The sequence below is a fragment of the Carassius auratus genome, chromosome 35 (assembly GCF_003368295.1).
Source record: "Carassius auratus strain Wakin chromosome 35, ASM336829v1, whole genome shotgun sequence".
NCBI lineage: Eukaryota > Metazoa > Chordata > Actinopteri > Cypriniformes > Cyprinidae > Carassius > Carassius auratus.
The window spans coordinates 12,876,939-12,898,885 of NC_039277.1; the positions used below are offsets into that span (position 1 = coordinate 12,876,939).

The 21,947-nt window shown below is 39.1% G+C and overlaps 1 protein-coding gene across 2 annotated transcripts; it reads right to left on the reverse strand.

The window, feature by feature from the left end:
- Positions 1-353: 353 nt before the first annotated feature.
- Positions 354-16,697, reverse strand: LOC113054479 (telomerase-binding protein EST1A-like). 2 transcript variants are annotated; one of them, XM_026220062.1, is made up of 19 exons: positions 16,558-16,697; positions 13,022-15,176; positions 12,695-12,887; positions 12,415-12,525; positions 11,983-12,089; positions 11,715-11,793; positions 11,365-11,475; positions 10,993-11,205; positions 10,183-10,244; positions 7,596-7,741; positions 7,369-7,485; positions 5,125-5,299; positions 4,826-5,042; positions 3,870-4,037; positions 3,558-3,725; positions 2,575-2,719; positions 2,274-2,491; positions 2,024-2,105; positions 354-1,732 (listed from the first exon to the last, which is right to left on the reverse strand). In XM_026220062.1, the coding sequence occupies exons 1-19, from the start codon at positions 16,646-16,648 to the stop codon at positions 1,602-1,604; spliced, it is 4,689 nt and encodes a 1,562-aa protein (XP_026075847.1). In that variant the 5' UTR covers positions 16,649-16,697; the 3' UTR covers positions 354-1,601. The 2 variants fall into 2 exon arrangements, with proteins under 2 accessions (XP_026075847.1, XP_026075848.1); XM_026220063.1 differs by lacking the exons at positions 7,369-7,485; positions 7,596-7,741; positions 11,365-11,475; ... (4 more) ...; positions 13,022-15,176; positions 16,558-16,697 and having other exon boundaries at positions 10,993-11,109.
- Between the last annotated feature and the right edge of the window lie 5,250 nt (positions 16,698-21,947).

The following is a 21,947-nucleotide window of genomic DNA, read 5'->3' on the forward strand; positions in this document are numbered from 1 at the left end:
GTGATAGAGAAAAAGGCAACGAGGAAGTCTTATTTTTAAACTAAGGTCAAAGCTCCTTTAGTAATGTAGATTTCTGAGGGTGCACTCTTGTCATAAATTCATCTATTACTTTTCCTACGTAATTTTTTACAAAAAATATTGGTAAAATATATATTTGGGAGTCTTTGATTGTAATATAGTATAGTCAACATAGGCGTCCCGTATACGGGACGGGGTGACATTTAACAGGTTTTAAATCAGCACTGTAATTATGGAGTTAAATTACTCCAATACAGTGACATTAAACCTGTTAGCAGTATTAAACCGTGACGTCTAAAGTTCAAACTGCAGCAGAGGCTAAACAACACAAATGATTAACTCAGAAATGAGTTTTAATGAAATCGACAACATTAAAAACAAATTGAGAAGACTTGTAATCAGAGGTGAGTGATATTTGAGCATTAGAACAAACAGCCAGGTCCCGTTAGAACTACAATACTTAAGCTCTGAAAAAGAAAAAAACACTAAAATGCAAGCACAGACAAACCACTAAAGATGAAATTAATTGCACAGAACATATGAAAACATTTCCAAGACTCTATAAAGTATGGGAGTTTTCTTCTTGATGGTTGTGATGGGTATCTAAACAACCCACTTGTTCATACAAGTTGTCGTCTTTGGGGGGAAAACAGGAAACTAAATGAGGTTTTCTGTTAGCGCTACCTTAAAAAAAAAATGCAGATGTCCATTCAGACCCGGCTAAACTTTATGGTAACTTTCAACATCAAATTCAAAGTGGTCAAAGTCAATGTGGTGAAAGCCTTGTTTTCCTCAAACTAAACCTGATTCTTCTGTATTAAAACTATTGTGATTACTTCAGCATTTACTTGACAAGCAGATATATTCTGACTTGGATTCACACTTATAAAGATGCTACTACAGGAGATCAAACCGTTATGAGTGTGTTACAACTAAACCATGTTACCTATTACAAGAACCTGACACTCCAAACTGAAGTCAAAACTGCAACGCAAACTTAAATAAGCAGGTAAAAATCGTAAGAGCTTTAAAACAATCATGCTTAAAGCAAACCAAGCATGCACAAAGGCAATGAAAACACAATCAGGGGCACATGTGCCACTGAAGTGGACAGTGAGACCGCCTCATGGCGTCCCCTACTGGAGCTCCCGCCATCACAGGCCTTTTGAGAGCGGCTGAAGCGCTGGAATTAGCGCATCCGCAGGACATGTGACTCCACACAATCACTACAAGCCTTCACTCTAAACAGCACAACTGCTGGTTTCTCTCTCACACGTACACCCCACGTGCTTCCTCTTCATCCTGTACTTTAATCAACCCCCGAATCAGCTAAGTTTCATCCCCCTCCAATCTTGTCTATCTCACCCTCAAGTAGTAAGCGGGTTTTCTATGCACGCTGCGTTTTAAGGGGAAAATACTCATTTCTTTCTTGTAAAGTGGCATGATGCGTCACTCCGCTCGGTTTGACAAAAAGCTTGTAGTATGTTTCCCCCACTCATCCTCTCTGTGTGATATCATTTCTTCATCTCCAACTTTCGCAGTGGAAGATGACTGGTTTGTACAGCGGTAGGTCAGTCTGTGGTTCAGCCCACTTGAGCCCAGATCAGGAACGCTGGGATGTCCCGGACAGGCACATTACGTGTGAGAGCTTTGACTCGCAGGTTGCGGTCATCTGTGAGCAAGACCACCTCTCTGCACAACCTGACTGACCCATCTGGAGAATACAAAACGAGAGTCAGAAAAGAGTAATGTTTTTATCAGCTGTTTGGACACTCATTCTGACGGCAGCCATTGACTAAAGAGGATCCATTGGTGAGCAAGTGATGTAATGTTAAATTTGTCCTAATCTGGTCCCATGAAGAAACAAACTCATCCACATCTTGAATGGCTTGAGAGGCTGAGTAAAAATTTGTGAATGGATTAATAATCAGAAATAAATTCAGATGGAGTTCAAAAGCGCGCCCCGTGTGATTGGCCCTTAACAAGTACAAGTAAGTGAACTGACTTCTCTCAGCAGGCATGAAGCCCTTGGCTTTGTCCTGACAGTAGTGCAGACAGCAGGCCAGGATGACATCATCGTTGTTGCCCTGGGGAGACAGACGCATAATAAGTGGTAGGCTCAAAAATAGTTTAAAGTCTTTTTAAAGTGCATTTCTGAACTTCTCAAGGGATTCTTCACACTAGAGTTGCAGGTTAATGAGGAAGCCATATTTTACTGCCAACCTATTTCCACAAAGGGGAAGAAATACACAGACCTTTTGTCCAGACGTGTCCTCACTGCGGAAGGCAATGGACTCCAGTGTGTTTCCTCTGCTGGTGAGCGCTCTGATGCAGGGATCTCTAGCTTCAAATGCTTTTTCCAGAAATATGACTGCTGCTCTGGCTCTTTCCTGCACCTGTCGGGCATGGGCACCATTACTGATCCCCTCACGACTGTCCTGCCCTTTAGCCAGACCGTCCAACTCTGTGATCACTGTCACAATGACAAAGAGAAACGTTAATGGACAAGAAGAGTGAAACATTTGTGTGTCTTTTAATTATCAAAGAGAGTCTCACCAATAAGAGGCACAACCAGGATGTACGTCCCACAGGACAGAAGCTTTCTCAGGCCCTCCAGATGATCTATGAAGCCGTTTGTGTCCGGGACCAGATAGAGTGGCCTGATCTCAATCTCCAGCTGCCCACCTGTCTGCAGGACAGCCTGGAGGACAGAAACAGACACTTGCTCAGCTCTTTATCATTAGCTAAATATTCTGGTGCAAGAAACACTAACGTGTAAAAAGTAGATGAGGTGTACAGACTAGGGGTTGCACAGAGCAGTCGACTTTAATTCTCTGCACTGGTCCTATAGAGGGCGCAACAGGGTAAGAAATCCTTGAATTCCACATTTACGCTGTTTCCAAACAGTTAATATATGACAACTAAATACATATTCCGAAGGTGCTTCAAAGATTTGCGTGAATATACCAACTCGATGCTCGAAACTGAATGAAAGAATGCACATTTTAAACTGCTGCGCTGTTGTAATACATACACACAGGCTTCAGACAGTGGCGCACAGAATCATTCAGTAGTGCGGAAATGTTAACACTGTTAGTGTTTTCTGTGATTTCTCAATAAATTAGCGTAGAAACTAAAACGTTCTAGCATATATTTCTTTGTAAGTAAAACCCACAGGTTCACTATTAGTAGAGAGAAGCTGCGAGGTAGAATTATTTCACACATGCAACCGCTCTATCACCAATGCATTCATATAAATACTGTGCTACTTTATCTGTATCGGATTTAGAACGAGCAGAAACCTGTGAAAAATATAGCAATCCAAAGACAAAAGAACTGATAAAAACAAGCTGTTATAGGAGCAATAGCTATGTGTAGCAGTGCTGTGTCATTTGCCATAGCTATGAACAAGGTGTTATTTGCTAATTAATGACATCATCAGTGACTAGTCGATGTCGACTCGACTTTCATCACATAAATGTTGACTTCAAAAAAGCCGTTCAACCCCTAGTAAATATAAAGATGGCATCTGGAGATACCTGTATCTTATCCAGCCGTTTCTGCTGCTGTGCCAGCTTGTGTGTGAGAGCGTGACGTCGTGCCCTCAGCTCTCTGATATCATCCTCACTTCCGTCTCCTTCCATCTCTCCATCGATCTCCCCTTCTGATGCAGAGAGAGACGATTCCTCCACTATGACATCATCCTCCTGAGAAAACAGGGAAATTAGCAGTGCTCTGCCTAGATTATGTTGAGTGACGACTAGAAAAAAAGATATCTCGAAATATTTGATGATAAGCAATAAAAAAACAGATCAAACTTTCTTTCATTAATAATGAGAGGTTCACTATACCTGTTCTTGCATTTGCACCTTGTTCTCTTTGTTTACGCTGGGTGTAGGAGGTGTTGCCATGGAAATATACTTTCCTCCTTTAAAAGCCAGCAGCGGCTCTTCCTGCCCACACAGAGCTTCCAGGAAGTACTTCAGAACGGTCACTCTCTTACAGTCAGCTGCTATAGCCTACAAAATACAAACATTTAGATTTGAAATAACTACTGCTACTAAATTTGATTTATTAGAGGAAATGTTTTATGTCAAAAAATGTAATAACTAATTTGACTGATTATTATAGACCAGTTTTCTTTGCTCAAAATAATTATTAATGCATTAACACTGAATGGAGCAAATAAAATCTACAGGTGCATCTCAAATTATTGAATTAAATTGTGATAATTTTGGTTCACATTTAACAAAAACCCACCAATTCACAGTGATATTTATTTAATACGAGTTTCACAATTTGAGTTGAATTACTTAAATGTTTTGTTCCACAACATTCTTATTAACTGAGATGCACCTGTAAAATGAAATCTAAAATACAATTTCCAATTTTGGCAACTTGGGTTAAAAAAAACAACAAATTAAAAATATGGTAAATTAAGAAATAATAATCCTTTTTTTTTTATCTACTGGGAGCCCTAATATTATCCACCCATTATAAATTATTGTTACCTACTGACAGTCCTAAATTTGTTATATTGTCCACCTAGCAGGCGATAATGGACCAAGTAGACTATATAAAAATATAAAATTCAATATAAAAATAAAAAAGTCATTTGGGCATAATATATTAATAGTTAATTCAGTTGATAAAATACATGTAGATAGAATTAATCTAGGCATAATTTTTTACTTTAACATGATTAGTGAACTCATAAAAAAAAAAAAAAAAAGATTGTATCTGATATTGACAGCCCTATTTTTTTTTATATATATATATACAATCCATAGGTGTGTACAGTACTGACCTTATCTGTTCCTTGGTCTATATAGCAGGCTTCCTGTGGGGCAGCTAGCAGTGGGACAAAGCCAGAGAGCATTTTGTCTTCCTCCAGCTGTAGGACTCGGAGTTCCTCATCTCCTTCTCCATCTACATCAGCTTTATACAGCAGAACCTCACCATGATACACGTGTGCCAAAGAGTTGCACAGATTTGCAAGACACTGCCACACGTCTGGAGCCCCCCTAGAAACACACACAGTACCATATTACTCAGATCAGTTTCAAATCAACATGGCCCTGTGATCGTAACTCAAGCAGGACTCACTGAATACTGCAGGGAGGAGGGTTCCACTTGTCTGGGTGGCCGAGCATCCAGTCAGACCAGACCTTCATGCTGGGGAGCAGCTCTCTGAGGTCAGGAGGGAAGACAGACACCCGCACCATCCCCTCCTCCTCGTCCATTTCTTCAAACTCCCCCAGCTCTTCTGCTGGGATGGGCTCTGGCAGAGGGGAAAAAAGAGAGAGCAAAAAAATCAGACTAAGCTGCATAGAGGTCACAAACACTGAGATTTTTACAGAGAATGATTTTATGCTGTCTACATAGGCACCAAACAAGCTTTTGCAACCATCTACATTGACTAAATAACTCACATATGAGATTTAATCTTCACTCTGTGCGACTATATGATGTCTAACATTAGCCATTGGCAAATTAATTCTTCAATTTTACTCGCCAGTGTGTGAGTTGAAGGCTAAGCATAAGTTTAGCACAGACATATTTTCACTTGCGAACACTCTGACTGAGCACTTCAGTTTGAATCTCCGTCAAGCGATCTGTGATTTTTTTCAATTCATCTGAAAGGATGCACAGCACACCTGTTTTTGACATACCGTAAACTCTAGTGTGAATGCGCATGACTCGCCGTTGCTTTGCTGAGAGCACAGTTTCTCACACACACACAAAAATACATACAATGTTGATTTGACGAGCTACGTTATATACTTTGTTACATACTTTGTGTTGTATGTGTATATATATATATATACACATACATACATATACACATACATACATATACACACACGCACACACACACATATAAATAAATTTTTCATAAACCAAGAGAAAATATTACCGTCTACAGCTGCGAGAGGGCGCTCTATGTCTTCAGTGTAGACTACAGGAGAACTGAGCAGCATAGAGCACCCACTCGCGGCTGTAGACGGTAATGTTTCTCTTGGTTCATGTCTTAGTTCATTTCTCTTAGTTCATGTCAAATTAATTTTGATAAGTCGCACCTGACTATAAGTCGCAGGACCAGCCAAACTTTGAAAAAAAGTGACTTATAGTCCAGAAAATACGGTGTGTATATATTATATATATATATATATATATATATATATATATATATATATATATATATATATATATATATATATATATATATATATATATATATAGTTTGCTATAAATAGGACGTAAAACAAACAGGGTTCAGCTAATATATGTTTCTGTTGATGGATGCGCATTCTGGCTTCCCAGACATTACAACAACAGCGATGAGAAAAAAAAAACAATGTTCAATGCGAATGCCATATGCTGGATTATGTATAGACAGTAAAAGAAATGGACACAGCGACCCCATTGGATTCAACGGAGACAAGTGAAGTCAATTAGAAGCACGCACTTCTTGGGGGTCGGGCATACTGCGCAGACTCAAACTGAGCTTGAGGACGTAAATGTCACGTGAGCAACCTATAAGTCTTCTAAACGCTGTGCCAAGACAAATCTGAATCATTCACCGAATCTTGCAGACGTTGTTGAATAATTTTGTCCCGTTGCTTTTATGGACTCTCTATGAGCTTCTCCCTTGACTTCATGCCTCCACATCCCTCCGATAGCCTCATAGACAGTAAAAGATTGCCTGCGAGCTTCTTCTCCTGTCCATACAGTAATTTCTCTACTGTGCGACAGAGTTGCTGGGTATGACGCAATTGTTACCCTATTTTTTTTTTTTACAAAAACTGCTTATTTTCGATGCTTCAAAATATTCTAACTGACCCTCATGTCTGACCCTGACCCTCATGTCTGTGACCCTGATGTCACATGGACTACTTTGATGATGTTTTTCTTACTTTTCTGGACATGAACAGTATACCGTACACACAGTTTCAATGGAGGGACTGAGAGCTCTCGGACTAAATCTAAAATATCTTAAACTGTGTTTAACTAGTCGTGCACACCCCTAGTTTAATCTTACTGTTTTTCCATGACACTTTCATCATGATAACTTCTGTCGGTGTGCTGTGGCAAGCTTTATGCATGCACATGAGCACTTATTCGGCTATGTATGCAAATAAAGGCCCATTAGCATTATTTAAATCGTTTATTCATTAACGTGATTTGTCAACTAATGCTTAAAATAAACGGCTACTAGACGACCAGAAAAATTGAGTCGAGGGCAGCCCTAATATATATATATATATTAAAAATGTACAGGCCAATGGTGATTCTATTGCCAAGGTGTGTGTAGAGGGTTGTTTTGAAACACACCCATTGTCGACTCACCAGGAGGTGTTTCTTGAAGGAGTTCAGTGCAACGTTGCACAAGGAGACCAAACATAGCTAAACCAAGAGATATGGTCTGCTCCTCCAATACAGACCGAGTTTCACCCTGCCCTTCAGCTACGAGAAAGAGAGAAAGGTTGAGAGGCAGAGCAAAAGTGAGAAGAAAGAGAGGTTCTTTTCAAAGGACCAGACTGGCTCTCTAGCCACTGGTAGTGTTGTAGTTTTACCTCTGATCTGTGCGTTATGGATGATGAACATGTTAATAGTGATGATCTGCAACATGCGTGTGCTGCCGAGAGGGGAGGGGCTGTGCTGGAGGAGGGCCCGAAACTCCTGCAACACTCGACTCGCTACAGCAGGAAAACTCTCCATCCTGAAGACCAATCACGATACATTATGCAAACGAGTACAGAATATTATTAATAGAAATTAATTTTTTTTTTTGTATTTACCAGCATTTTATAAGGGGTGTGCACAAATAGTTTACATTTTGTTCTGTAATCATTATTAGAAAAATAAAATACAGTTTGAAATTTACTACATATTGCTTTGCTGGCCATAAATGCAGGGAAAAATTCTAAGCATGCATACTAAAAGTCAGTTATAACTAAATGCACTGGGTGGTGTTGTGGAATGTGTTCATTGTATTTGATCACAGAATATCATCGCCTGCCTCGTGAAGTTACTTCGATCAAAATGATCTTGCTAAATGATATTACAAAATGGAATTATTTTTGATCAAATGAATCAGCGAAACCATATATCACCATCACAATAAAAAAAATAAAATAAAATAAAATAAAATAAAAAATCACATGAAATCCAAACAGCAGTCGACTGAAGAAATACAGCTGTCCACCTCTGCATTCACAAATGCAGGTAAGTGCAGCTGTAGCATGAGTGAATCCAATAATTAAAAAAAAAATGGCCATCCCTACATGTCATATGTTATTTCTTAATTTAACGGGGAAAAAAAAATCTTTTTAAACATTAATTAGCTTTCTGAATAAAACAATTGCCTAATATAATAAAAGATTGCATTCCAATCAAATATAAGTCAATGTTGTAGCTTGACTTGTTCAGATCCAAAAACAATCCTTTCAGGAGCTGTTGCTTCCTATACATGTCCTTCTCAAAAAATTTGCATATAGTGATAAAAGTTCGTTATTTTCCATAATGTAATGATAAAAATTAAACTTTCATATATTTTAGATTCATTGCAAACCAACTGAAATATTTCAGGTTTTTTATTGTTTTAATACTGATGATTTTGGCATACAGCTCATGAAAACCCAAAATTCCTATCTCAAAAAATGTGCATATCATGAAAAGGTTCTCTAAATGAGCTATTAACCTAATCATCTGAATTAACTAATTAACTCTAAACACCTGCAAAAGATTCCTGAGGCTTTTAAAAACTTCAGCCTGGTTCATTACTCAAAACTGCAAATCATGGGTAAGACTGCCGACCTGACTGCTGTCCAGAAGGCCATCATTGACACCCTCAAGCGAGAGGGTAAGACACAGAAAGACATTTCTGAACGAATAGGCTGTTCCCAGAGTGCTGTATCAAGGCACCTCAGTGGGAAGTCCGTGGGAAGGAAAAAGTGTGGCAGAAAATGCTGCACAACGAGAAGAGGTGACCGGACCCTGAGGAAGATTGTGGAGAAGGACCGATTCCAGACCTTGGGGGACCTGCGGAAGCAGTGGACTGAGTCTGGAGTAGAAACATCCAGAGCCAACGTGCACAGGCGTGTGCAGGAAATGGGCTACAGAGAAGCAGCACTGGACTGTTGCTCAGTGGTCCAAAGTACTTTTTTCGGATGAAAGCAAATTTTGCATGTCATTTGGAAATCAAGGTGCCAGAGTCTGGAGGAAGATTGGGGAGAAGGAAATGTCAAAATGCCTGAAGTCCAGTGTCATGTACCCACAGTCAGTGATGGTCTGGGGTGCCATGTCAGCTGCTGGTGTTGGTCCACTGTGTTTTATCAAGGGCAGGGTCAATGCAGCTAGCTATCAGGAGATTTTGGAGTACTTCATGCTTCCATCTGCTGAAAAGCTTTATGGAGATGAAGATTTTGTTTTTCAGCACGACCTGGCACCTGCTCACAGTGCCAAAACCACTGTTAAATGGTTTACTGACCATGGTATTACTGTGCTCAACTGGCCTGCCAACTCTCCTGACCTGAACCCCATAGAGAATCTGTGGGATATTGTGAAGAGAAAGTTGAGAGACGCAAGACCCAACACTCTGGATGAGCTTAAGGCTGCAATCGGAGCATCCTGGGCCTCCATAACACCTCAGCAGTGCCACAGGCTGATTGCCTCCATGCCACGCCGCATTGAAGCAGTCATTTCTGCAAAAGGATTCCCGACCAAGTATTGAGTGCATAACTGAACATAATTAATTGAATGTTGACTTTTTTTGTATTAAAAACACTTTTCTTTTATTGATCGGATGAAATATGCAAATTTTTTGAGATAGGAATTTTGGGTTTTCATGAGCTGTATGCCAAAATCATCAGTATTAAAACAATAAAAAACCTGAAATATTTCATTTGGTGTGCAATCAATCTAAAATATATGAAAGTTTAATTTTTATCATTACATTATGGAAAATAATGAACTTTTATCACAATATGCAAATTTTTTGAGAAGGAGCTGTACATAAACTAGGATCCATTCTAAAATCAGCCATTTGAACTCTCAATATGAGAGAGTTGATTCTAGATGATGACCAATGTCAAAGGTCAACAGCGAAGCAACGCAGTAAAAACGGATGTTTGCAATAGATCTGTTGACATTAAGACTTACCCTACTTTAGTGAAGAGCTTTCCATGAGTATGCAGGAAACTCAAAATAAACCTCTTGTTGAGCTGTAAAGAAAAGGACAGAAAAATGTAAGAAAAAAGGGTAATTTAACTATAAAAATTATTGTAATTATAGCAATCGATTATCGTATTAACAAAATAGCTGATGTTTTCTCCCAGTCACCAAGACTCCACACGCAAACAAAACAATCAGAAAATGTAAAAACTCGCCACAGGATGAGAACCTGGTTTAGCTGATAAACCTAAATCGCTTTCATTTAATTAAATCTGTGTATTGCCTGAAGCAGCGGACTCAATACAATGTGCTAACCCTTACAAAAGACAAATGGTGCGGTGGAAGTGTAAGTGTGCATTTAATGCTGACGTGGACAAATATCCAAGGTTACCAAAATGACGGCTGCATCACGGCACAATGACGCCCTTTTCTGCCACTGATGGGTGACTCATAAGTCAGCCTCATCCTGTGCAGCTCATAAACAATTCGACGTGACCTCTTTGGCTCTCCTGATGTGTGCGGGTGTTTGCATGTGTGTCATATGTGAGCCTGTTTGTGCCTGCTTTTTGAAACATTTGTGTGGCTCAACGGAATATTTATTTCCTTTAGTGTAACAGGTTGCTAATTGTTTCTTGATGGTTGTTGTTACTTTAAAAAAATGCGTCATTTCTAAGTGATCTATGAAACAATCTGGATGGGGGCAGCAATCTGAACATTTCCACCCTAAAATGGTGTAATATAACCCCCAACAGTTTTATCTGTGAGCAGAGCAAATGACACGTTTTCATAAGCACTCACATCACTGGGACTCAGAGCTCCCAGCTCTCCGTCCTGCTCAGAGTCTTTGCCCGATTCACTGCCTGTCGGACGAGAAGTGCCCAGATGCACGGTGGGACGTATCCAGACCTCCACACGAGTGCCGTCCTCTCCCCGACGCCCACCTACATGACCTCGGGGACCACGGGTTCCTCCATCTACTTCCTGCTTCCGTCTGCATTCAATCTGGTCAGCCTTGGTTAGAAGAGATGAACACAAATGACAATAAAGAATACTGACATTTTACAGCTGCACAACCAATATTGGTAATAATGCCATTGATATTTAAATTTAAACTCAAATGAAGCAAAATCGGATTTATTCTGATGGAGCAGCATTTGTTAACATGCAAACCTTGCGCTTGGCTTCCTCGAACAGACTCATCAGGCTCTCCTTGGCTGTGAGGATTGGGTTACTGGCGGCTAGACTACGCATGTAATAGTATACAGCATCCAGCTTTCGCTTCTAAACGAGAGACAGGAGAACTAATGTTAATAGTCATCATATATAAACCAATATAAAAAGCAAGTAATGAAAAATAAAACTGATTTAAAATTGAGAAACCTCAAATAAGTAAAAATAACATACAAATTTAATTTTATAATTTGAATACAAGTGCAATTAAGCAGTCTTAATATTTTCTATTAAGATGTTAATATTCTAACACTTTGTCTTATAAAAATTATGTTATGCTGATGTCTCACTGTATACACTGCTAGTAGGGCCAGCTGGTTGTAGGGTCGCCCGTTTTTTGGAGCAATCTGCTGAGCTTTTAGATACCAACTGCACATGAGAAAAAAAAAGGTTAACATCCAAATATGAAAACTTAATTGAAACTTTTTTTACATTTCTAATTCATTTTATAATTTAGCAAAACACTATGATAAAGAGAAGCACATGCATGTATACTGAAATAGTGTAATATGCTGTCAAATAAACCTTTTCTGTTTAACATGGTCATTTCAGAATTACCTGCGTGCTTTCCCGTAGTTAGCAGAGTCACTAGCCTGTTCACGATAACGCGCAATATCCCCCTGACAGATCATGCAGCGCTGGGCACTGATCAGAGCATACTTCACCTGCAACGAGGTAAAGTGGATTCACACTTGTTCAGTGTGCTCACAACAGCAGACTAACTATAAAAGTGCCTGTTAATAGAAAACCCAACACACCTGAGGACTGGACATCTGTAAATAGCATATATGCACATTCACATTTTTGTCTACTGACATCTTCTCTTTCTCTATATTTTATTACTATATTATTATTTATAATTTATTCTCTAGTCTATTCTCGTTATTACTAGTGGTTTTATCACCTTAAATGATATGTATGTCTGCACTGTATATACTTTCTGTACCGGAAGCTCCTGACACCAAAGATTGTTAAACAGAGGGAGCATACCGTCTTGCGTAGAGGTCTTGCTCGTATAGCCATGCAGTCCATATAGTCCTCGAGCTTGAACTGAAATACAGTCTGCAACTTCTGTAGCAGCGAATCAAAGAATACTGTCCCCTAGGGAAAAAAGTAAGCACTGCATCAAAGCGTCCTGTCACCAATTGATTATAATACAGAATTATGCTATATAATATAAAACAAAATATAAAGCTTTTTTCACAATTTGAATAGATCATTACTCAAAACTGTGATATTTTCTTGGAATGACGAGGATTTGAATATCTACCTCTTCTAATATGGTCATCAGCATGGTTTTGATCTGTGGGGCGGTGTCTGACGTCTGGTCCTTCAGCAGCTGCCTAAACCTCTCTATCACTTGGTAAAATACATTCTTCCACAGAGCCTGATCCAGGTTTTGAGAGTCGGAGAATTCTATGTCTGTCAAAATCACCCGCTCGTACAACGTCAGGAGTTCAGCCCTATAAAAACAATAGAAGAAATATAAACACATTGGAGGAAAAATTCATCAGGCTGGAATAATGTTCATTATTAGTGTAGAACTCTAATACAAAAAAATATTTTTTATGCTCAATGTTGAACATTCATTACACACCTGAGCTGGGCCATCCTCTCCAAACCCTCCTGGCTCAGTCGTTCCCGGGACAACAGGTTACTGAGTTGGAGTTCCTGACTGTCAGCCAGCCGAAGCAACTTTCCCAGCTCTCCTCTCGTCTGCACCTCTGCCTCTTCTGGAGTGAGACCAGATCCCACTGGAGAGGGATAACCTGGCCCACTTTGCCCATAAGGTCCATAAAATGGTGGCACAGAGGCAGGGTACATCCCATTAGAGCCAGGAATTTGGTAGGGAATGTGATATGGGTAAGGATAACGTGGTGGGGTGTTCGAGGATTTGGCTGATTGCGGATAACAGTAGGGATTGTCCGAATTCTGGAATTTGTAGTAAGCCATGGCAGCGGCTTGCTGGTTTTGAAAAAACTCGCCCTGGCGGACAGGAGGACTTCCTGTGCTCTCGTCATCAGTGTCCAGAAAGTGCAGTGGCCCACATCCACCCTGCTGCAAGTACAAAGCCTGCTGGAGAGATGCATGCTGGGATTGTTGGCTTGATACCAGTGCTGGTTTCTTTTCCGGATTATTTGGATCCCAAAGGCGTCTTGTCCCTCCTCCACGGCCCCCTCTTCCTCGGCTCAGGCCCATTCCTCCTCTCATTCCTCCAAGCTGAGGCCCAGGTTCAGGGGTCAAAGTTAGATCAGTGTGGGCAGGAAGCACTAGGATGCCCCTCCCACGACCTCTAGGGTTTTTTCGACTTGCTTGCTCCTCGCTTAAATGCTTATCCAAAGAAACTCTTAAAATTCCTCCTCGACCGCTAGATGCAGGTGCTCTTTGCCCTTTTCCGCCCCCTTCAGGACCTTTGTGGGTTCTCTTGGCTTCGTCAGCAACCCTGCCTCTTCGATCTTCTCTCTCCCACACCTCATTTTCCTCCAGTGAATCTGTGGATGACAATGTCCGTGCCGTCCGTCTCCTTGGGCGGCCCTGGCTCCCTCGGATGAACTCCTTCTGTCCAGTGGTCCTCTCCGCAGTGCGTGCGGCCAGCTGATGGCCCTCCCCTCTGAGTCTCTCAGCTTCAGCCAGACCGTCCATACTGGTCCCGCTACTGGCCGAACTCGTGCTGTAGGTGCGGTATCGAGGACGCCGGATGTCTGACTGAGAGTATCGCTTCGAGGCAGAGTTGACTCGGTTTGAATCCGTTCTATCAGATAGTTTTCCTTGCACTTTTGACCTGTTCCCTTGTTGTTTTTCATGGTTCATATTCTGGTCACGACTCGCCTCCTTTCCGCCAACACTTCTCTGCTTTTTTCCTTCAGGTTGATCTGCTTCTGAGCCATTTCCTACCCCCTCCCCTTCCTTTTTCTTTGCAAAGACCTGGTTGTTACCTTTTTCCCTTCCTGCTCTAGATTTCCCATTACCCCTCTCCATTTTTTTGTCTTCTCCAGTCACTTCATTCCCTCCACCCGCTTGGCTTCTTTGCCCTTCCCCACTAGGTTTTCTCCTGTTTGTACCATCCTTCCCAGCTCCATCTTTGCTTTCCTCAGATTCTAAATGGAGACTGCTGACTTTACCGGTGACACTCTCTACTATATTCTCATTTTTGTTTGGGGATTCTACAGTTCCCCTGGACTCTTGTTTTGTCCTGCCATCTTTCCCTCGCCTGTTTCTACGCTTTTCCTCTTTCTCACACTTAGTAATTGTTTCAGTAGATTTTACACTCACTTCTTCCCCTCTCTTTCGATCCCCATCTAATTCTTTGCTCACCCTGGTCTCTTTGTGTACTTGAGACCTTCGCCCCCCTGGCTGATATATCTCACGGTCAGGTTTACGCATCTTTCGTGACTGCTTCGGTGACCTGGGCAAACCAGCTCCTTCAATGCTTTTAACAGAATTAACATCCATAAGTTGGTGGTTAACAACACCTACATGTTCTTTAGAGTTAAAATTAACTTCAGATTGACTGTGATCATTTGGAAACTCCCCAGTGCTTACGCGAGAGCATCCAGGACTGCTAGGTGAGCAGTCAGGCATTTTGGTGTCATTACCAAAAACACAATCATCCGGTAGATGCACAGGGTCTGAGCTGGCTCCTTCTGCGCTGTCTTTATGTCTGCAGGGATTGACAGTGTCAGGTTTGTACCAATGCAAGTCTGGACATTTAACGTCTCGCTGCAGTTGCTTCTTATCCTCCTCTCGCAATTCTAAGAAAAAGTTGACAAAAACAGATTATTTTACTGCCCAAAGAGTACATTACATCAAGGGCAGTGGTTCTCAACTTTTCTGACTTCATAGACTCCCAATGCCCACAACAATATTCACAAGCCCCATGGAGAAGGATTAAAGACTTCATTAATATAAGCATATGCCAAATATTATCCAATCCTAATAAGCCATACATCAAAGGAAAGCTTATTTATTCAGCTTTTAGACAATGTATAAATCTCATTTTCTAAAAATTGACACATAAGACTGGTTTTGTGGTCCAGGGTCACATATATTTCTTTACTCACAATTTCTGCCTGATTAAATATTTTAGAATATTTTAAAACTATATTAATTAAAAAAAAATGACCATTGTGTCATAACATTCAATTAATTTGCATTACTTTTCCAAGTCTAGAAATTACACTTTTAAAATTAGACTCGGTTGCCCAAGAGAATTATAATAATCATTATAACTGCTTTTCGATAATTACATACATAATTACAAACTAAAACTAAAATGAACTACTTTATATAAATTATTATGAAAATGCATGTGTGCTTAATGAACATATTTCAGAAATTGTTTTAGAATAATTATATGCACTTTATAAATGAAGCTAAGGAATTTATTGAAGTGGGTGAATTAAAATAACATAAAATTCTTTTGGATTATTTTAATGCTTTGTATTATTTTTAATCATTTTAAGGCATCTTGAGCCCACCTACTGGGCCCTGGCCCTTCAGCTGAGAAACTCTTCATTAGGACGATGTCGTAAATTTAGCTATTTATACTACATAAACATTAGACAGAAATAGAGCACAACATATAAAGCTTTTACTGATGAAAAATCCAAGGCCAAATTGCTGTTGCTATGGTATCCGAGGAAAATAACCTGTTGCATGTGTAATGTAGCATGCTAACCCAGCAATATAAGTTGACAACAAACACTTAGACGACAATAATCACGTTATGATATGAAGTTAAAGAGTTGGAGTTGGATAGCATCTTATTTAAAAAGGCTCCCTTTAAAATGAATATGTCATTCAAGAAGCTGCCGCCTACACTTGCCAGTATAACAGTTAGCATCACATTTATTTCCTTATACAAATAAAAACACATTTCACTTATGTTATGTGTCAATATAGGGCATATTATTGCATACAATGCAGAAAAAAAACAAGAGATGTTGAATGCTTTCAAAACAAGCGCAGTTCAACCCACATGAGAGTGACCAAAAGACTGCTGTTGACTGTTATGCTAGTTAGCTGTTAGCAAACTGAACCATAACTTTAACGTGACATGACAATATAAGGCTTTTCCCGGACTACTAACGTTACTTTTCTTTGATCGTTTTAAACATTCAGAGAATTTCTAACCTTTTACACTGTCGCTGTGTGTTGTGAAACTCGACGCTTCTGCTCGTATCTCCGCGGCTGAAATCCGTACTCTTTCCAGCTCGTCCGCCATTTTCGTCGAAACCAAACAAAAACACACGGCGACATGGAAGGGCCAAAAAGCCGTAAAGCATAAATGCGTTTAAAAAATAACACCCGTGCCGTCATAATGCCGAGTAGGTTTCCTCGTAACATATTACAATCACAGTAAGGCAAAATAATAATAATAATAAATTAGGGATAATTAAACCAAAAAATCTGTCATAATTTACTCACCCTCAAGTTGTTCCAAACATGTAAGTGTTTCTTTGTACTGTTGAGCACAGAAGAATATATTTTGAATAAAGTGAGTAACAAAACAGATGACAGTAGATAACGAAATAATATTTTTTCACTATTTATTTGTGTAAAACTAAAATTTTGAAAAACAGGAAAGAATGGCTTTGTTTTAAGGAACTTACATTTACACAACAAAAATAAAAACAAAATGTGGACATATTTAATTATTATTTGTAACAACTCTAATCTGAATAATGAAAGAAATACTTATTAAATGTAATTTTTAATAATTTCTCATAACGATTTTTAATAATCAAATATGAATAATCTATAAGAAATATAACACAATTTGACAAATCATAGGCCTACTTAATTATTATGCTTTGTTTGATCTAAATTAAATGAAAGTTACATCTTCACATCATATAAAAAATATTGTGTGCATATGCATATTTTACATTGGGATCCCAATCTGAAACCATTAGTGAAAATGTTTCATCTTCTTCTTTTTCTCTTACAAATTACAAGATGGAATAACTACCTGCTAAAATTGCTGTCAACATGACTTTAAATAGCCTGCTATCTCTCTCTCACTGAGACCTTACAGCGGAGCTTAATTACTTCTGCTTGTGTTGATTATATGAACTGCCAGGATATGGTATGTTCTGAGTGTCCAAACTAATGTAAAGCTCATCTGTGAATTTTCTTTTTTAGTTTCCACTTGTAGGAGACTGAACATCTGACAGCTCCATTAAAAGGGCACAATAAATAAATTTACAAAACCTGGAAACACATCAAAACCAGCAATAATTTGGTTCAGCTATCAAGTTCTGATGGCAAATTACTGAAATTAATGAAATCTCTCCCTGTCAGCCATCACCCACTGCTCTCTCTCTCTCTCAAGGGATGACAGGGTTCAGTGAGAACAGAGAGGTGGGTACTATGAGTCATCCTTGTGAGTCATGTGCTTTGTATTTCATGTGTGTAAAAAGTGAGAAATTTCATGGCAATTAAGGATCCGAAACGAAAAATAAAAACTCCCTGAATATACAAAAATACAAAATTAACAAAGCATACAGCGCCCTGCTGCAATATAAATGAGCTATTATTATTTTTTATTTTATTTCTTTATTTTTTTATGTGAAGTGCAGTTCCTCAGTATTGCCACAGGTGTCAGTGTTGTTACATTTTCAAGAGCAACCTCAAGGACGTTCATTAGAAATTTCTCTGCATAGTTTTGTCTTTTATTTTTCTTCTGTTTAATTGCAGATTGAAACCTTGAAATGTATCCCTCTTAAAATCAGTCTTAGAGGAGGTTTGTCGATAAAAACAATTGTCCAGACAGAAAGAGCGTAATAGGTTGAACTGCTTCATTAAAATGTGGTTCATCATTGTTCTCATTTCGAAGAATCACACAACTCTGCACATGCATGTATCAATAATATGAACATCAGTTAGTTTATTCATTTTAAATTAAACTGTCCTTTTCTGATGCTGTGAGGCAAGTAGGAGGAAAAATATCCTCAGATCGAAAAATGTACAGAGAGGATGAAGGAGGGAGAGAGAGAGAGTGCAAGTGAGAAAGAGAAAACGTGGAAGGACACAAGAGAACCGGCCAGCTCACACTGATGTTGGAGTAAACATCTCCATTTCCCTAGCAACATGGCATCAGCCAGGCATTTAAAGGGACAGGAGCCTAATTCACCTTTTGTCTGAATTGCTTATTATGGAAGTGCTTCCTGTCAGCGTCACAGGAGGTAACAACACCTCCCTGATAGCATAAATATGTTGTTCATATGCCAATCCAAGGTGTGAGTTTTCATCTGAAAAAAAAATGTTGCTCATGTGCGATATGTCTTTAAAACATTTCAAGTTGGATGATTTAGAATGCATGGGAATTTATTTATTTATTATTAAAATATTTTTTCATTCGTTAAAGCCTATATGCATCTGACATTAAAATTATTGCATATCTCAGAAAAAAATAAAAAAAACTTGTACCTTCTTTACACCTAGGATGCATATAAGTACCCTAAAGGTAAATGGTACCTCATATATGCACCTTTTGAAAGTGCACCGTCCCTGCAACACCTTATGCACCTTTTTTTCTGAGAGTGTGTGCTCATAATCAGCAGCATAATTTGATGGTACCATTGTACTTTCATACAGTTGTACTGAAGGATTAATATAATCATAAAGCATGAATTAAATTTAAAATGTATTCCAATTAATGTACATGTGTCATATTTCAAATAATTATAATACCATGCTTTATTAAGAAAATATAAGAAAATAGTGCATACTCCTAAAAAATTCCAAAAGGGGATTTGATTCCATAGAAGATTAATTTTTCGGTTCCCCAAAAGAACATTTCAGTGAACAGTTCTAAAAAGAATTTGTGAAGAACATTTAAAAAAATCTAAATAATCTTTTTTTTTAACTATAAAGAAATTGAAAGGTTCCATGAAGGTTACAAGGTCTTCATGGAACCATAGATACCAATAAAAAAACTTTTTTTCAATGGAGCCATGTCCATTTCCACTTTTGTCATTTTTATTTATTATATATTTTTATATTAAATATATTCATATAATTTTTCATCTGTTTTTATTCTGTACCACTAACATAGTGCATCTGAATTGTGATGAATTGATGAACATTGAAAACTACCATTAGTGTTTCATTGCTGCACTATGCTGCAGGTAAAGTAATACTGAGAGACAGAAGCGAGGGAGGAGGGGGGAGAGGAGATATGGAGGTGGGAGGAGGGAGAGTGAGAGCAGAGAAAAGACTCAGAATACAGATGAGCAGAGCGGAGGTGGGAAAGGCAGGGAGTTTTCTGCAGGTGAATGCACAACACCAGGGGGGTTTTCCTGCCCCCTCATTAATCCATCCCTCTCCCTCTCTCTCACACACTACTGTTCTCTCCCCTCCCTCTCTCCCTTGGGATGTAAAGGGGAGGTGAGTGACCGGCTGAAGCCAACTTTTTAAAAGTAATGAGAGAAGAGGTGGATGATGGTAAAAGGAGGGATGAAGTGGTCCAGGTGACACATGGGGAAAGAGACAGTGATTAATATGAGAGAATTAAATGAAGAGGTGGAGAAGGTGCAGCAAGAACAATGAGCAATGCAGAGATAATGCAGTGAGAAAAACCAGGAGGGAAGAAGAACATGAGACATAGGGGTTGGAAAAACACGACGTTTGAGATCGAGGGGGTATATAGAACCATTGACGTATTTATCCCAAGCCTAACCTCAAGCCTCTGAAAGCTTTTTAATGTTTAATTCACATTAACAGCTCTTGGGGAGAAGAAGAACAGAAGAAGAGGGACAGAGGCAGAGAGAGAGAGAGAGAGAGAGAGAGAGAGAGAGAGAGAGAAGAAGAGATGATAGCAGCAGAAATGCTGTAGTAGGTAATATTATTCTAACATGATGATTGCCGCTTAAGAAATATTTCTGATTATTATCAGTGCTGCTTTTAAGTAAGTTAATACTTATTGTATTAATACTTTTGCTCATCAGTGATGGCTTAAATTGATTGAAAGTGACAGTAAAGACATTGTAATGTTACAAATGATTTTATTTCAGATAAATGCTGTTCCTTTAAACTTTCCATTAATCAAATATTCCTGAAAAATAAAATGTATCACAGTTTCCACAAGTATATGAAGCAATATATTGAAGCTGTTTCAACATTGATATTATATAAAAAATGTATTTAATATGAATAAAACTATATTACATTATTACTATATTACATGGACATTTTTAAGGTTCAGATCAAGAAGAAACGGCAAAACTAACTGCACATTTTCCCTTTTCCCTTTTCCCTTTTTACAATGTTGTCTTTACATTTTGTACTTCCACTGTATTGTGTCTCTGTTTCATCAATTGCAATGTTAATGGATGATGCAGCCAAGATTTCTCTCTTGCATATATAGTGCAGTGATTTAATGTGTATCTTATTAAAGTAAAGAAACATCTGTCGACAGAAATTGGTCACACTGTGGTTTCACAGCAGTTCAGATTGTTCTTTTGATGTATAATGAATGAACTTGAATCAGAGAGAGAGAGAGAGTGTGTGCATGTGTGGATGTGCTGGGCGATACGGACGGGTGTGGTAGGAGGAATAGAAATGCTTGCATTTGGGGGTCTGAAGGTACGCGTGTGTAAATGAACATGTGGGGGTGGAGGGGGTTCTACCAATCAGAACCCACTTGCCTCTTGCTCATCCTTCTTTTTCACTCGCTCTCTCCGGCAAACCTCATTATATGCAAGTCAGCCTTGCAATCAGAGAGAAAAAACACAAACTGGGCTCAGGCATGCAGGGATTTCTGCATGAGTCAGAGAGAGAGATGTGGTGGGTGGGAGGGGGTGAAAAGAAAAAGGAGGCAGAGGATAAGGGAGGGGTGTGGGCTTTTTTTGTATTGATCTGAGTGCATTCTGTGCAGCGAATACCGAACGAGATACAAAAAAAAAAAAAAGAGAGAAAAAAGTGAGAAGGGAGACAGAGATGGAGGGAGCAGTTCCTTTCTCCAGACATCAAGTCTCGCCTTTTGAATCAATCTTTAGAAATTCTGATATCGTTATCGGTGTCACTAGCAAACATCTGCAAATGCGGGGAGAGAGAAGCAATACAGTGACAACGTGGAGAGATGCGAAAAGCATGGAGAGAAAAAATGGAGGGAGGTGACAGTTTCTGTGGGGGCGAATACATTGGAGAGGGAGGAAAAGAGCAGGATGAGAAGGGTGGGCGGAAGTGACAACGAAATAGAGAGCAAGAGAGAGTGAGAGAAAGAGTGAGAGAGAGGGAGATAACAAAATTCAAGATCTCTACTTGTTATTTTTAATGAAAGCTTTAACAAACAGTAAATTGTATAATATCCCCACACATGACCAATGTCTCAGAGTTATTTTTTTAATTATCCATTGCATATACATATTCATCCATGTTAAAGATATGCTTATCCTGTATATTTTAAAACCAGGACATTTGGAGGTCAGCATGTTCTTGAAATGAAATTATTCATTTATCATAATGAATATTATGGTAATCAAAGACTACGGTGTACAGTACGGGGAAAAAAACAAAAC